The 12,329-nt window shown below is 53.4% G+C and overlaps 2 protein-coding genes across 11 annotated transcripts; both read right to left on the bottom strand.

The window, feature by feature from the left end:
• Window positions 83-7,497, bottom strand: ERICH6 (glutamate rich 6). Of its 10 annotated transcripts, none has more exons than XM_021394045.1 (12): window positions 5,683-7,497; window positions 5,487-5,607; window positions 4,512-4,558; window positions 4,293-4,409; window positions 3,616-3,705; window positions 3,376-3,533; window positions 3,204-3,271; window positions 2,482-2,645; window positions 2,260-2,345; window positions 1,256-1,408; window positions 509-740; window positions 83-352 (listed from the first exon to the last, which is right to left on the bottom strand). In XM_021394045.1, exons 2-12 carry the CDS (start codon window positions 5,596-5,598, stop codon window positions 89-91), a joined length of 1,491 nt encoding a protein of 496 aa, XP_021249720.1. In that variant the 5' UTR covers window positions 5,599-5,607; window positions 5,683-7,497; the 3' UTR covers window positions 83-88. The 10 variants fall into 10 exon arrangements, with proteins under 10 accessions (XP_021249720.1, XP_021249719.1, XP_021249722.1 ...); XM_021394044.1 differs by having other exon boundaries at window positions 5,821-7,497; XM_021394047.1 differs by lacking the exon at window positions 4,512-4,558 and having other exon boundaries at window positions 5,681-7,497.
• On the bottom strand, window positions 7,649-12,329 carry SIAH2 (siah E3 ubiquitin protein ligase 2; the record flags this gene model as incomplete). Its single annotated transcript, XM_021394057.1, is given in 2 exon segments — window positions 7,649-9,122; window positions 12,082-12,329. Coding segments are annotated over 2 exon segments (806 nt in total), but the record flags the coding sequence as incomplete, so codon positions are not given.

Below are 12,329 nucleotides of genomic sequence, written 5' to 3'. Positions count from 1 at the left end.
CCAGGCTCAGTGCCTGCTGGCGCTGCAGGATCGGGATTCTCTGGCTTGGCCGACTCAGCTCATTTTGCCTTCACACCACACATGCTGCTCAGACTGGAGCATTTATTATTGCCCTGACTGAGCTGCACAGCTCCTTGCTCATGTCAGAAGTCGTGCAAAGGTACAAGATCTTTGAAGTCTGTGTGACAAGGTACGCTGGTGGCTTCATTTTGTCCCATTGCTCATTGGAAGGAAAGTTCAGGCAGCCACGCAGCTTATCGATGAGCCGCAGGATCCTCACCCGCAAGGCTAGCAGCAGGAGCTCATCCTCATTCAGCTGGGGGGAAGCACGCAGCTGGCCAGCCTGGCTGCCCTGAGAGAGAGTGGGGGGCATGAGAGCTGCTCTGGGGGCCGGACCAAGGCTGGGGCAATGCAGGGGGCACCCCTGTGGGTAAGGAAGATTCCCTGGCTGCCCTGCTGCTGCTGCAGGAGCAGCTGAGCATGGAGCTGTCTGTGCACATCAGAATACCTGCACTTTGGTTCCCACGTTGAATTTTGCTTGTTGCCCCATGGCGAGGAAGGAAACCGTGATCTTATCCTGGCTCATGATCCTGACCCCCACGTGCAGGTTCAGAGAGAGGAAGATAGGGCTCAGTGGGGCACAGGGTCCCGATGGTGCTGTGCTGCTCGGCCATATCCACCTCCTCACCCTGCTGCCTTTCCGGTCCAGGCACTGCCCTCCTGCAGTGTTCATCGTTATCCTAAAAGTGAGAAAAACCAACACTGCAGCGAGGAATGCACCCTGCGGCTCCACTGTCCTCAACACCCCGGGGGAGAGGACCCGGTGCAAGTGCTCAGTAGAGGCAGGACCTCACTCAGGGCTCAGCACGTACAGGACCTCACATAGCGCTCACCAAGCTGTGGCACAGGTTTGGGCCTGACACCCCAGCACACAGTGGGGCACAGCCCTTCGAGTGAGGGAAGAAGAAATAGGGGGATATTAATCTTCATTTTGTCCTGAGCAGCTCCCAGCCAAGGCGTCCTGCCTTCACAGGATTTCCACCAACAAGGGCATGCTGCATCAGCTCAGTGCTGCTGTGTCTCTGCTTTTTCCCTGTGGCACTGGCGAGTCTATAAAACACGCTTCCTCTCCCTACAGATCACATCTCCACTATCATGTATTTGCCTTTTAATTTTGGAGTGCTGCTAAAAATACCCTTTATGATGTTAGAAAACACGCAGTGGGAGCAAAAGCTGCTGTCTGACACCAACGTACCACACAGTGCCATGCGGGTGATAGCAGGTGCTCCTGCCGTTGGATGCAAATACCGCCTGTATCTCAGTGTTACTTGCCTTGTCTTCCTGCACTATGCAAACAAAGCGCTTTTTCTCTCGTACAACGATGACTGCCAGGTTTCCAGATGGATAGCTACCATCAGATAAGGTGTTCACCACTCCTTTGTGTGCCTGGTTCATTGGTTATTGCATACCATGTATCTCAAGGTGCTGCTTTGGAGTGCACAGACTGACGCATTGCCTGGGTTATGGTGCTCCAGGCAGAATGGTGGTGTGCTGCAGTCCTACCTGGGGAAGGGCCAAAGTTCTTTCCTACATAAATGTTCTCTGTACACTGACAAAAATGCAGCCTGTTGTTTTTTTAAGCAATAATCATAGCAGAATTGCTTAGAAGCCTTAAAGACATGTTTGTGGAATCTGTACCACTTAGGATTGAAAGCACAAGCCTGGCAAAGGGAAGCAATGAGCTTAACGTGGATGAGGACAGAGAAAACAGGGGCAGGTCCCATTCTCACAAAGAAAAAAAAGAAGGCACAACCAGAGGAAAAAAACAGCCTTGGCCCCTGGCACTGACCTGAACGTATCCAAACGGGCTCTTTTGCACCTCACGGGGCTTGCATCTCCAGCACGGCTCGCTGCTGGGAGCATGTGCATTTGAGGCACTTTGTCGTTTGCTACAGCCACAAATGGCAGCAGCCCTGGGACAAAGGTGGCCGGAGGGCAGAGCAGAGCTGTCCCCAGCCAGGCTGGCGTGTTCCTTCAGCCGGGCACTGGGCACACAAATGCCCTTCCTGCCTCAAAGTTACAGGCTGATCTGAAGGAACGCGATTCCAAGGGCTGTGTAAGCTCTTTCCCTGCTGCTGTTTTTGGACTGTAGAAGTGGTGAGCCAGGCTACCCCATTCTACAGCAGACTAGAGCATACTGAAAGTTGTTGTGTTTACAGCCCTGAACCGTTGTGGGCAAACGAGCCCCATGAAGGATACAATAACTGTGCTGTTCCATCTGGGAGCATGGTAAGAAACTTCCCTCCGTGTTTGTAGTATTTCTCCAACAATTCATTCTTCGCTACCTAAGATTGGAAAAGAGGTGATGAAATGAATGGCAGCAACCCTGCACCCAGCCGCCCCTTTAAAGGCAGCAGCACAGGGCCCTGCATCATGGTACAAGCCAGGTGCAGCCCATCTCCTCTGGCAGCAGTCACTTGCCCTTCCGCCCATAACAGTGAAGTCGCAGCAGGTGATGCTGTAGGAGATGGGCTCCTCCTCCTCCTCGAGCTTTGCTGCTTTCTTGCCAGGCATCAGTGTCCAGCCCGTCAGAGATGGTGGCTCCTGAGAAAGCAGGTAGGAAATGGTGCCAAGTTGTGCTGGACCTGGGGAGCAAAGGGAGGGTTTGTGTGCTTGAGTAGGGCCGGCAGCTGTGCCAGCTGGTGACACAGCAGCCTTATTGCCTTGACATCCTTAATGAAGATATACCTATAATTGAAGTTCAGTTTGTCTGTTCTTAGTCAAAGTGATTTTGGTTTTATTCACTGCATCTGAGAAGCTGCTCAGTCACTCACAGCCTGAGCTGGGAGCTTGCAAAATATTCACTTTGTTGGGTAAAACATACATCTCCCCAACTCTGGCAGTTTCTACCTCCCAAGCCTTGGCTTTAGCAAGTTATTACTCTCTAAGGTCAATTCTTGTGCATTTCAGCTGAAACATTCAGGTGTAAGTAATGAAAGTCACTAGAACTGCTTCTGGCTTTTTCACGTGAGAGATTATTTAATACAGTAGCATCTAATTTAATGGGATTGCACACTGGCCAATGAACTAACACGCTGTTGCATATTTCCTCCCATTCAATTAGAGAGCATTAGAGGCAAGCAAGTGCATTCAATTTGTTGTTGTAGCAAACAGATAAATGCTTAAAAGAAATGCAGACTCACGCTCAGCTGCAGTGGTCCGCTCAGCTGCCAGGAAGGCTAACTGTCTGGCCATTTGTCTTTCCTGCTGCCTGGAAGTAGAAGTGTTTGTCAGAGACGTTTCATATATCCCTCTTCAGAAATTAAGAGTGAGTTCTGGGTAGACTTGTAGTAGAAACCGCAGCCACCACGCTACCTCTGGTATGCTCTCTCCTTTGCCAGCTGTCTTTCAGCTTCAGTGCCGTGGGGCTTATGGGAGTCTATAGAAATAGAACCGTCCCGAGCGCTTTCGTGTTTCTTCCTCTCACTTGCGATGAACTCGTAGAGTTCTCGATTGCGTTTGCAGCAGAACTTCTGGAAGGCAGGGAGCAGTGTCACTGCAGCGGGCCTCCCCAGGGCCAGCCCCTCGGCTTCCTCCAGCTCACTGCTCTGTAACCTGCGCTGCTGGGCAAATGTCCTCGAAGGAAGGGAACGGCCTCAGCAGGCTCCCGCAGTACTCGCACTTTGGAGCAGAGTCCTCCTCTACCTGAAGTGGAGGCAGGATGACAGCAGGGCGGTATCAGCACACAGTCCTTGCTTTATCTTGGGGAAGTAACGCTGCTCAAAACAGCGTTGTGAAGTGTGTAAGAATGCTTAGACTTGTGTCTGTGATATCTTGGAACGATTTAACTCAGGACATTAGGTTCAGGAAACTACCAAGAAGAAAAGCTGATCTGTAGTAATTAAACATCTCAGTACGGCTCAAAGACCAGAATTAGTGTAATGTTTATGAGATGCATTCGTTCCAATTAGAGGGAAAGCTTCAGCGTGTGCAGAATGCTACAGCTGAGTACTTGGATGCATTAACCCCTTCAAATGTATTGCTCAGGGCTTCGCAGAGAAGCAGCTCCCTGACTGCAGTGCTGTTGATTGTAGAAAAATCAGTGGGGAATTTCCTTAGGAGTCACTGCAGTTTCCCTGGCAGAAAGGCTGAGCGTCTTTGATCAGATGCATGCTAGGGCTGCTGCACTGACACGTTTAAGGATGGGTGCTAGATACTTAGGAAGTTTCACCCATTTTTTTAAGGCGTGTTTTGAAATGGAATGAACCGAAGAGCACCCAGCAGGGACCCACCTCAGCCCGCAGGCGGCCCCGCAATGTCTCGGGTCTGTAGGCCAGCGCGGCTGGCGGGCCAACAGAGGACAGCGTGCACAGCGGCTGTGCCAACAGCTCCACAAAGTCCTCTAGGAACTGAGAGAGGGAAAGAGCAACAGCAGCGTGGAGTCACAACTTTGTTCAAGAAGAAAACCATTAGGCATAAATGCGTTGCTGTAGAGACTGAGTAGTCCTTACATCCGTGGCACAGGTGATGTCCAGGCCGCTGGGCTCTCCTGGTGGAGCTGCGGGCAAGAGCAGTGCTGAGAGCTGCAGCGCAGCACAGCCATGTTCCCCAGGGACTGCGCCGGGCCCCAGCAGCTCAGGGGCGGCCTGCTGCTTGGGGCCGGGGACACAGCGCCTGTCTGGCTTCACAACACCTGGGGGAGCGTTCCCTGCCCCTCTGGTGCTGAGAGGAATGAGCAGGGAGGGAAGTTTTCTTCATCTCCAGGCGCAGCCCGTGCTGCGTGCGTGCAAGGAGGGGCTGCGGCCTCCGAGGTGGCAGGGAATGTCTTGTGGCCGGGCAGCTGCCACTGCTCTTCTGAATCTTTCTTTTCAGAAAATAGGAAAAAATTAGAATGTGTAATTTGGGTGGGATGAGGTCATGTTCCCACCTGCCTCAGCTGCCGGGGCTGCAGGGAGCGCACTGGGGCGGGGAGCGGAATGCGGTGCTGTGGGAGCTGCGGAGGCCATCAGGGGACGGACGGACGTGATGGCCGGTTTGTGTGAACCTTGTGAAACCGCAGCTCAAGGAGACGCCGTTACTGTCCTCTGCAGTCAGGCTGTGCCATGGAGCGTGACCGCTCACAGAGGCCCTGAGGAGCGGCCTGTGGGGGGGTTGTGGGTGTTCCCACAGAGACCTGCCTGGCACTGCGGGGAAGCACGGGGCTGCTCGAGGTGATGCCTGGAAGGGCAGGGACCAGGCAGAAGCTGGCACTTCTGTGCTCCTGCTGCCTCAGCCAGCGAGTGTGGCCGGCTGCTGAGTCCCAGGAACCTCAGCTGGGCAGGAGGAGAAGGGCTGATGTGCTCTAAGCCGTGCTCCAAGGCCCCAGAGTGCCTCTCCCAGGGCATCCCCTCAACCCGTGCTCCCTCCCGCAGCTGTAACGGGGCTGCTGGTGTGCGGGAGGGAGCTGCGGGCAGGAGCACCCAGCATGGCCCCCCGGCTGCTCTTACATGGTTCTCTGCAGGCACGGTCCCGGAGCCAGCTCGCTTCTGTCTGCTGCGATAGCGGCCTTCCCGGCGGCTTCTGTGCAGCGCTGGCATCGACGCCGTCCGGCGCTTCCATGTCCTTTATCTGAGACAGAAACCCGCGCGTTAGTCCTGTGCAACGACTTCAAAGCAATTGCCTTAGAAGAATATCGTATTACACGGAACTTCCCAGCGTATGCGATCAGAAAGGCAGGCAGCGTGCACGCGGAGGCGCTCCTCGGCCCCGGCTTGCTGCCGAGCAGGTGGATGCGCAGGGCTCTCCGGGCGGGCCGCTGCTCTGCCCCGCGGGGCTCCCCACCTCTTCCAGCCGGCGGCGGCCGCGCAGCTCCCGCTCCGTCCCGCTCGGTCCCGGCCGTTGCGGCGCCGCGTGCGGTCTCCGTGGCGACGCGGGGCGGTGGCACTGAGCGCTTGGTGCCGCGGGGAGGCACGGGGCCGTGCCGCGCTCCTGCGCGGAGCGGAGGTCCCCGCGGCTTCTGCGTTGGTGTTTAGAGCGGAGGATGCTGTTAGGAAGAAGTGCCAACGATGGGCCGCGTCAGTGGGAAAACCCTTCCTGGGCACGGTACTGGCTGGAGCCTCGAGATGCGTGGGACAGCGGCGGTGGTGTGGCTGTGCCGGGCCTGCTGGCGCTGCCGTGGGGTCTGGCTGGTGACCCAGGGCCGGCGCTAGGGCAGCTCCACCGCCGCTGCTCACCACGGGTGGAGTTTTACCATGGTGCGTTTCAGTCTGTCCCGAAGCCAGATGGCTTTGTCTGTGGTCAGGAGCTGGGTAAACAAACCTGGGGCAGCTCCAGTGATGTTTTTGAGTATTGTGAGAAAGTTCCATACCCCCACGGGTGCGCGGCTGCCCCGTGCCAGCACCTGCCTGCCTCCGTGGCCTTGGACGGTGCCCGGGGGGCCGTGCCGGCAGCACCACCCCGCCCTGGCGCTGCACGGGGAGCCTGGAGCACCCGGGCCGGGTGTCAGGACCAGCCCCACCTGCGCGTCTGCAGAGCTGGCAGGGCAACGCGACACTTCTCGGCCGTACCACCTGGGGGACCTTCCCCTAAATTCAGTGAGATCGGTTACAGGAAAGGTACTGCGTGCTGCGGGTTGTGTTCGTTCGTTTTGCTTGTGTTATGTTTTACAAAAAAAACAAAACCAACAAAACAAGTTTCTGTTCCATCAGAGGAACTGAATGGTGTAGGAAACCACAGTGAAATAATGCTAAATCATCTGTTGTGGGCTATAGGCAGCAGCGGGGTAATTAATTCCATGTCGTGAATCCTGCTGTAATCAACGACTTGCTTCAGAGAGTTGTTTTATGCAAAAAGCTGTTAAGACCCGACGCTAATTTTTGGTAAGAAAAATTGTTTTCCACTACAAATGCTGCTGAGATATGGGAAAATGAATTCAACTCTTGGGAACTCAGGCTGAAGGCGTCCTGCTAAAAGCACAGGTGTTAGCTCCCATCGGAGCCAGGCCTGACTTTGATCCTGCTTAAGCAGGAGTAAATGAGTTCGCTCGGCCGATGCTGGAGTCCTGCCAGCGCCGTGCAAATGAGATCCAATGTGGCATCTTATGGGAACTGGATACGAAACGATTAGAGTAATTCCTTGGGAGGTTTTTTTCCGCGACCACTTCCAAATTCTCAAGGGCAGAGCAAGCCTCCCCTCTCTGATGCTTCCCTCATATTTCTCTTGTGCTTTTCTGTGGACGGCTGCCCAGCACTGCCTGGCACTTACACAGGGCTTTGTGCTGTAAGTCCAGAGGCCTCTTCCCTGAACACACGTAGCTGGGACTGGCACTCCTCCCTGGGTATTACTTTACGTTTATTCACACCAGGCTCCATCTGCCTTTTTACATATAGTTTTCCACTACTGTGAGGCTTACCGCCTCCGGGTAACTCAGCTGTGTCACCTCACAGCACAGTGTCTCTAGCTGGCACCTCGCTGCTCTGCCAAGACACACGCAGAGCTCGTGCTTTTTGTGAGTGACTCTGAGAGAAGGCTGCTGTTAGCAGAGCTCTAAGGAGCTGCTGGTTTCAGTGTGGGGCTCCCAGCATCAGCCCCACGTGCTCCCCAGCAGCAGGGGTGGCAGTGGGATCTGGTAGCACCTGCCATGTGCACCAGGACAGCATGCAGCACGGCGTTGTTTTTGCAAAGTATTTATTACAAAATAAAAGTAAATATGGCAACAAAACTTAAATAGCAAATGACAGGACACGGGCCATAAAGCTCTTTCTGTATTATTCTAATCTTTTACAATGACCAAATATGTCTCCAAGGGAAGCTGCATGTAGACAGCCTGAATATATTTCTGTATTATTGGCTCTAGCTATCTGGGAATATTATGCTGCGTGCCCCCTGCCATCACCAGGACCTGGCTGTGAGCAGCTGTGCCGTGTGCAGGGTCCCCTCGTGTTCCTCACACAAACCAGAGCCGGCGATTCCCGTGCTCTGAGACCTGCTGGGCTTCACCCCAGTCCTCCCTGTCCTCCCTCCCCTCTCTTCTTTTGAAAAGGCAGCAAATGATCAGTACCCATCCTTTTAAATAAGGCAGCAGGATATGGAGTAGCAACGCTGAAGTACCTACTGATGTGCTCGGAGCCTTGTCTCTTGTGATAAGCTGCGTGGGTTTCCTTCTTTTCCCACCTACTAAAGGCTCCTGAAGTTCACCGGTGAGAAAAAGTCTGTTTTCCTGCTGAAAGGGCTTCTAGGTGCACTCCAAACAGGAATGCAGTCCTTCACATCTCTCAAGCCCCGTGTCCAATGGAAGCACTCTTTCTTTAAATTAATTAAATTTAAAAAGGTGTCTGTGTGTGGGGAAAATCTTCCTAAGGCACCCAAGAATTTAAAAAACCTCTTCTTGCTTATATTACTTACAGGACACGCTTGTTCCTCTTCTCTCCAAACTTAAAAACGTTGGCTAGTTAGGAACCTTAGCTTACGCAAAGACATAGCGGAATAGCATTTAAAAAAAAAAAAAAACAGAACAGAAAGAAAATTCTCAGTCATGTAAAGCACTACGTCCAGACAGCCGACGTTTCGCTAACTACGCCAATATATCACGGACAACACGTGGAAATGGTCACGTTAATCCCAAGGTTCCCATTGTCAGCAAAAAGGTGTGCTATAGCGGTATCAAAAACGAGGCAGTCACTGTTGCCTATGGCAGTGTTCACCCCGTCGTGGATGGAGCGTGGGGTGGCCTCCCAGGTCAGCCTGCGCCGGTTGCCGTTCAGCTCCAGTCTGTACGCAAAGTTCTCTGCTTGCTTACGGGTGCCGATGAGCAGCACGATAGCGAAAAACTGCTGGTGACCTTCGTACTTCTCTTGTTTCTCCAGCACCAGCATGAAGTGGTGACCAAAGCACGACTGCATCATCACCCAGTCCACAGCACCTGGCAGGTTAATGTCTGTGGCGAGAAAAACGATGTCTTCTCCCTGAAGGGTGGTAATGCTTTTGTGGGCGTGCATGAGGTGGGACATGACGGCTTCCAGGGATCCCTGCCACTTGCAGAAGGCACCGGGGCACGGGCAGGAGTAGGGCCGATACTCACAGATGTCTTCGTGTTCTGGCTTTTCTGTGTGGTGGAGCGTCAGAGAGCAGCCCGTCGTGGCGTACTGGGGAAAGAGCAAACACAAGCTGTCAGGAACACACCCAGCGTAAATGCTCGCTGCTCCCACCTGCAGCAGCCAGAACTCTCGTTTTCATTGCAAATTTTACGTGAGATGCTTCTATTTAGTGCTGGATTCTGAGCTGTGCTTATTTTTGTCTCCTCTTAAAAACAGGTTCTTCCTGTACTTTGCAGTTGTTGGTTTTTTTTTTTGTTTTTTCTTTTTTTAATGCAAGCACTTAGAAGAAATGGGCCGCGAGGCTGAGCCGTAGCTCATCTGCTGTTGTAGTTAGACCTGATCAGCCCACATCAGCTGAAGCGGTCCTGGTATAGATTTTTCTTTTCTTTAAAAAGAACAAAGGATGCTAGTTTCAGCAAACAGCTACTAGAACAGTATACTTTTAGTAAATGTACCTAATTATCATCACGGAGCAGATGCACTTCCATCAAACTCAAACACACGATCCCAACAGTTTTAGCAGTGCAGCTGTGCAGAGTAGAAAGAGATGGTGATTCTTCACTGAGCACGGAGCTAGTCACAAGTAAGTACCACGTGACTGCTCTTAATGTCACCGGGCACCTCCGAAGGTTAATCTGCTTTAAACAAACAGGGATGCTTTTCCTTTTTCTACACTGAGTTGCTGTCTGCACCGAATGCATTGCTTCCTCACTGCCTCTAAGGAGAAACACGTCTTTGGCTCCCGCCAAGAGCACAGCTCCCCCGGTCTGCAGACAGCTGAAGAGATTTCTGCAGCTCTGCTAATGCTACCACACCGATACAGCCCACGTGCGTGGCTGCTCACAGAAGGCAGGGAGCTTCTTCGGGTCAGGCATTCTGCTTTGAGGCTGAAGGGGAGGTCTACGTGCTTGCCACCTTAAGGAGAATGTTTGAAGTGACAAAAGAATATTTGGGGGGAAAAAAAAAAAGCAAGCAAGTCTGGATAGACTTTTTTAAAAAGTTCAACTAAACACAGAATTAACCACAGTTTAAAGGCATATTTTGGGGTTAAATGCAAGCACAAGAAGTTTCAGCTCAGGGTGAAATGCCTGAGACACAAAATGCCGCAGTCCTCTTCACTTCGGGCAAATCACCCGCACTGCAACACAGTGCTAGAATCGCTGGGACAGAAACGAGACCTTGTGCTTAGACAGGAGCTCATTTTATAAGCCACAACGTGTGCCTCTGCTGCTTAATCCTCTGCTACAGGATTTATCTGTGTGTGAGCAGCAGGGCAGAGGCGTGCAGTGGTGGAGCGAGGGCGTCCTGCTGCTGAGGGCAGAAACCCACCAGGCAGAGCACGGCTCCCGGCCGCTGCATTCAGCGCTTCCACTCTCACTGTTCTGCTGTTTTCGCCCCGTTCATACCCCTGCTGGCACTTTGCACTGTGTTGAAGAACAGCTCTCAGTCTAACCTTGTTAGAAAAGCAGCAGGAACATGTAAGCTGCTGGATGGGCAAAGCCATACATGTGCACAGAGCGGCACCCGGCATCGGAAAGTGAACCGGTGGTGAACGCGCAGGGAAGAGCGCTGAGTAAATAGCTGTGGTTCCTCCCTTCGCTGTGACCTCCCTGCTTCTGTTTGTTCCTGAACACGTGCTGCTAGTTCTGCTCGGTGAGCCCTACCAACAGCAGGAGACTGCAAACAGATTCACAGAGTGCTTTGGGTTTGTAAGGGCTCCTGCAGATCTCATAGGGACAGAGCACACTTGCTGTCTTCACGCTGCTCGGCACATGTCACTGATGTTTACCGTACCCTCATTCAAACTGAAGAGCCTGCTGGTCTTTCCCCGCGTGCAGGTTATATGACACTGCCCATCTCCTTGGCACCTCTACCTTTTCCACTTCTACTGTGTCCTTCCCGAGACAGGGAGCTCGGGGCTGCACATGGTACAAGCTGTGCTGGCGTGCTGCTAAAGCCCGAGCCGGTGTGACTGCTTTGTGCATTTATTGCCTTTCTCCTGCCTTTAGCGTTCCAGTTTTAAAAGTACTTCTTTTCACAGTAGTCTATTCTGCACCACGTTCACTGTCCTAAGAGGAAGCAGGCGGCCCTGAAGCCATCACCACATAGTGACTTAGCATTCCGTGTTGTTGCTGTGTATGTCACTTCACTCGTGTTACCCTGGACTTCCCTTTACAGGTTATCCGAGTGTCTGGAAGCATTCTGACAACACTGGCTAAGCTTCAGGGTGCTCAGCAGAGCCAGGTCGGTGAACGAAGGCAGGCTGTACACACACAGGATTAAAGCAACTTGTCTGAAGCTGCAAGGGAAGTCAGCAGCCGAGCTGGGAATAGAGCGCCCAGCCCGAATCCCCGCTGTGCCAGCAGGCTCCCCAGCAGCACGGCGCAGCAGCAGCGGCCCAAGGCCTCCGAGCGCCTGTGCCTACCCCGTGCCGCCTGCCCCAAGGGGACAGCGCTCAGTCTGATGCCGCCGGAGACTTTTCAGTGGCTATGCAATCTCACTGCGCCTACTGGTTTTAAAAGCAAAACGTTTTACCGTTGGCTGTGAGGTGCAGAAAGACTTTCGCGTGTTTCCTTCAGAGCAAAGCGTAAGAGTACAATGAAATGAATTATCTCTGGATTTCCTTTTCTTCAGAAGGATCGGAACCACATGAAGACTCAGAAACGTGGCAGTACCTCCAGGCAGAGATGACTACGTTACAGGATCTCAGAAGGAAGACCCTCCCTCCCTAGGGGAGGTATCCCTAACCCTGTCCTAGCTCTCCGGATGCAGAGCATCACTGCTCCTACAGAAGCTGGGAAGAATGAGGTTTCTCTCCACAGAAATGAAGCCCCACGTCCCACCCTACATCCACATTAAGTCAGCTTCATAACTACGGAGCACCTTTACCACTTGCACTTATTTAAATGACGAGAGAAAACAACGAGTTGTTTTTGTCACGTCCCAATCGGGAGCGGGGCTGTGAGCAGGGAGAAAGCCCCGTCCCCTGCTCGCCCCATCCGCTTACCTTGCAGGGGAAGAGCACGGCCGAGGCCACCTTCTCCATAGCCAGGTTCCTGATGCTGGGGGTCAGCGAGCCCCGGCAGGTGGGGCAGAGGCTCAGCTTCTGCCGGCATTGCTTGCAGACCAGATGCCCGGCCTGGCACTGCAGGATGGGCGGCAGCACATAGTCGAAGCACACGGGGCACTCGAACAGCGAGGTCAGCTCGTGGTGCTGCGGGGACACCGGCCCGCCCGGCCCCGAGAGGACGGCGG

Source organism: Numida meleagris, chromosome 4 (assembly GCF_002078875.1).
Source record: "Numida meleagris isolate 19003 breed g44 Domestic line chromosome 4, NumMel1.0, whole genome shotgun sequence".
NCBI lineage: Eukaryota > Metazoa > Chordata > Aves > Galliformes > Numididae > Numida > Numida meleagris.
Note: the sequence above shows the minus strand (reverse complement) of the source record. Positions and strands in the feature narration are given on the sequence as shown.